General features: G+C 41.4%; 1 protein-coding gene across 1 annotated transcript; it reads left to right on the plus strand.

Moving 5' to 3' along the window:
• Positions 1–445: 445 nt before the first annotated feature.
• On the plus strand, positions 446–1,432 carry LOC147242266 (trace amine-associated receptor 1-like). The gene has a single exon (XM_086189571.1). The coding sequence runs from the start codon at positions 446–448 to the stop codon at positions 1,430–1,432; it is 987 nt and encodes a 328-aa protein (XP_086045697.1).
• Positions 1,433–3,050: the final 1,618 nt, after the last annotated feature.

Genomic DNA, 3,050 nt, shown 5'->3' on the forward strand with positions numbered 1-3,050 from the left:
TCATTTTCCAGTTGGTGAAAAAGATAGGAAGTTAATTGTCCCATAAATTACAAAAAGAAGTTTGTTCGTAAGTCATAAACAGAAGAGAGAAAAACTAAGAATCAGCCTCTCTCAATTATTAGCTCACAAGCCTCTCAGGGCTTCCATACATGTCACCTTGACACCAACTTTCGTTAAACTATAGTTGGACTTCTGATTGGATGACTGAAGAATATTTGTAATATGGTAATAAGATAAACTTTTATAAAAAGTCAAGACTCCACAGTGACACGGTTCTGAAGAACAGGAACCAACAATGATGCACAGAGTGTTGTAACCATACATGGTAAGAAAAAAACATTGTTTTATTATTCTTTGTAGCATTCATATTATTGTGAAACACATTTCTAGAATTTTAAATGTTGCATATCATGAACAGAAACCTGATTTGCAGGGATTCAAAAGCATGGCAGCAGAGGTCTTTTTCAACCACACTCATGTCGATGTCATACATCCCTGTTATGAAGTAAACCATTTATCTGTACGAGCAAGAACCTCTTCCACAATGTGTATTTTAGTAAATACTCTTCTTGGCTCATTACCTGTTATCATAGTATGTGGGAACCTTCTGATAATAATCTCCATCATTTACTTCAAACAGCTCCACACTCCTACTAACTATCTTATTCTGTCTCTGGCTGTGACTGATCTGCTGGTTGGTGTTGTAGCTTTTCCTCTCAGTATGGAATTCACTATAATTTCTTGTATGTACCAACACAATGTTTTTTGTAGCGTGCGAGAAATCTTTGATGTCGCTCTCATCACAGCTTCTATTTTGAATCTCTGCTGTATTTCCATTGACAGATATTATGGAGTCTGCCAACCTCTGACATACAGAACTAAAATCACTAACAATGTGGTTGTGATCATGATCCTGGTCAGCTGGAGTGTTTCTGTTGTAGTTGCCATTGGCTTTATTATTGCAGGATTGAGCCATGGACAATGTGGACAAAATTGCAATATTGATGTTTTACTTGCAAATATTTTAGGACCTATTTTCTCCTTTTACCTACCAATGATCATCATGGTCTGTATCTATGTGAAGATTTTCCTTGTGGCACAGAGACAGGCATGCAGTATCCAGAACACAACCAGGAAGTCTGGAGTGACTGTCAGTAAGAGTGAGAGGAAGGCCACCAAAACTCTGGCTGTCGTTATGGGGGTTTTTCTCATCTGTTGGACCCCCTTCTTTCTATGTTATTCCTTTCAGCTTCTACATCATGTGACAGTGCCGCTGTCTTTGTATGAAACTCTGTGTTGGCTGTCACTGTTAAATTCAGTGCTTAATCCTTTTATCTATGGTTTCTTTTACAGGTGGTTCAGGTCTGCTTTTAAAAAGATCATATCTGGAAAAATATTTCTCAGTGATTATTCTAACACAGAACTTAAATGATATTCTAATATATTATTTGTCATCATACCTTGCAGCTTATACCTGAGCATCACATATTTATGTTTTATTTTATTATTAAGACCAACCAGTTGAGGCAATAGTATTCCCCTCATTCATGAAATTCTCTTACAAAAACATTTGCTCATATACAGTGCACAACTTTGTCTTAATCTAGTTTTATTCACAGGACGTGAAGCTTGATGGATGTATTTATTTGATGTGCCTGACATCTATTGTGCAGCTGTGTAACATTAAATGTTTTGTTAGTCTGAATGGAAGTGAGTAGCAAGTTGCACATTACAAAAAAACCTAAGCCTTTCCTTTGTGTCTGTAAAGGTAAATTCATGGCTAAAGTTTTTTTTTTCAACTGTATATACAAACCTATTGACTGGCAGGCCAAGCGGTATGCAGCCAAGGCAGTTGCCAAAGCAAAAACTGGGGCGTGGGAGGAGTTCGGTGAGGCCATGGAGAATGATTATCAGTCAGCTTTGAAAGGGTTCTGGCAAACCATCCATCACCTTAAGGGGGGAAGGCGGCAACTTGCCAGGGGTTGCACTCTCTTTTTTGCTGGAGTTGCTCCAGGTGAGAGGAGGAGGGCCGGGTTGGGGTTTTGTCCCCCCCCAGACTCTCTGCCTGTATGTTGGGGTTCATCCCGGTGGACGAAAGTGTTGCTTCCTTGCTCCTTTGGGTCAGGGGATGGATCCTTACTGTTGTCTGCACTCATGCGCTAAACAGCAGTTCAGAGTACCCTCCCTTTTTGGAGTCCCTGGGAAGGGTGCTGGATGGTGCCCTGACTGGGGATTCCATTGTCCCACTGGGGGACTTCAGCACTCACTAGGGCAATGACAGTGTGACTTGGTAGGCCTGATTGGTAAGAAAGGCAAGCCCCGCCTGAACCCAAGTGGTGGTGGGGTGGATGAGATCTTCCCTGGGTACCTCAAGGCTCTGGATGTTTTAGGGCTATTTTGGTTGATACGTCTCTGCAACATTGCATGGACATTGAGGGCGGTGCCTTTGGAGTGGCAGACCAGGGGCCTTATGTATCAACGTGGTTTACGCAAGAAAAACTTGCGTACGCCAGGATCGGCGCTCATGTTCAGATGTATCAAAAGCGAACACTGTGGCGGTGTTTGGTAACTGAAATTATTTGACAACCGCACATACTGTAAATGACCAATGAGTAGCCCGGGCGTTTATTTTGCAAAATCGATGTGGGCCCCAGGCGTTTAAATGAGATCAGGTGTCTATTGGTAACAGGCTTTTATTTATTTTGGCACTGGCCAGCACTGGGCCATTATTTTTTTTTAGCAATCGGTATAAAAGGTATAACAATATACTGTAGTACTTTAAAGAACAGTAGTGCAAATATCAAGATTGTCTGGAGAACACTTTACACAAGAACAGTTCATTAGTAAGAAAAAGGGCGTGACAACTTGAGGCCCGCATTATACCACTTCCACGACAGTCTCATGCGGCCAAAACAGCAGATCTATACATTCACAACGTGTCGACGGTGTTGTGTTCCAAGTTTCGTTTTGTTAGTGTTGTGTTTTTTGATCCAGTGTTTCTGTTAGTGTTTTTTCTTGCAGTTTTGAGGCTGGTAGGAGGCGGGCCCAGG

Source organism: Aulostomus chinensis, chromosome 20 (genome assembly GCF_037954235.1).
Source record: "Aulostomus chinensis isolate RoL2024-O1b breed Wild chromosome 20, RoL_Achi_v1.0, whole genome shotgun sequence".
Taxonomy (NCBI): Eukaryota; Metazoa; Chordata; class Actinopteri; order Syngnathiformes; family Aulostomidae; genus Aulostomus; species Aulostomus chinensis.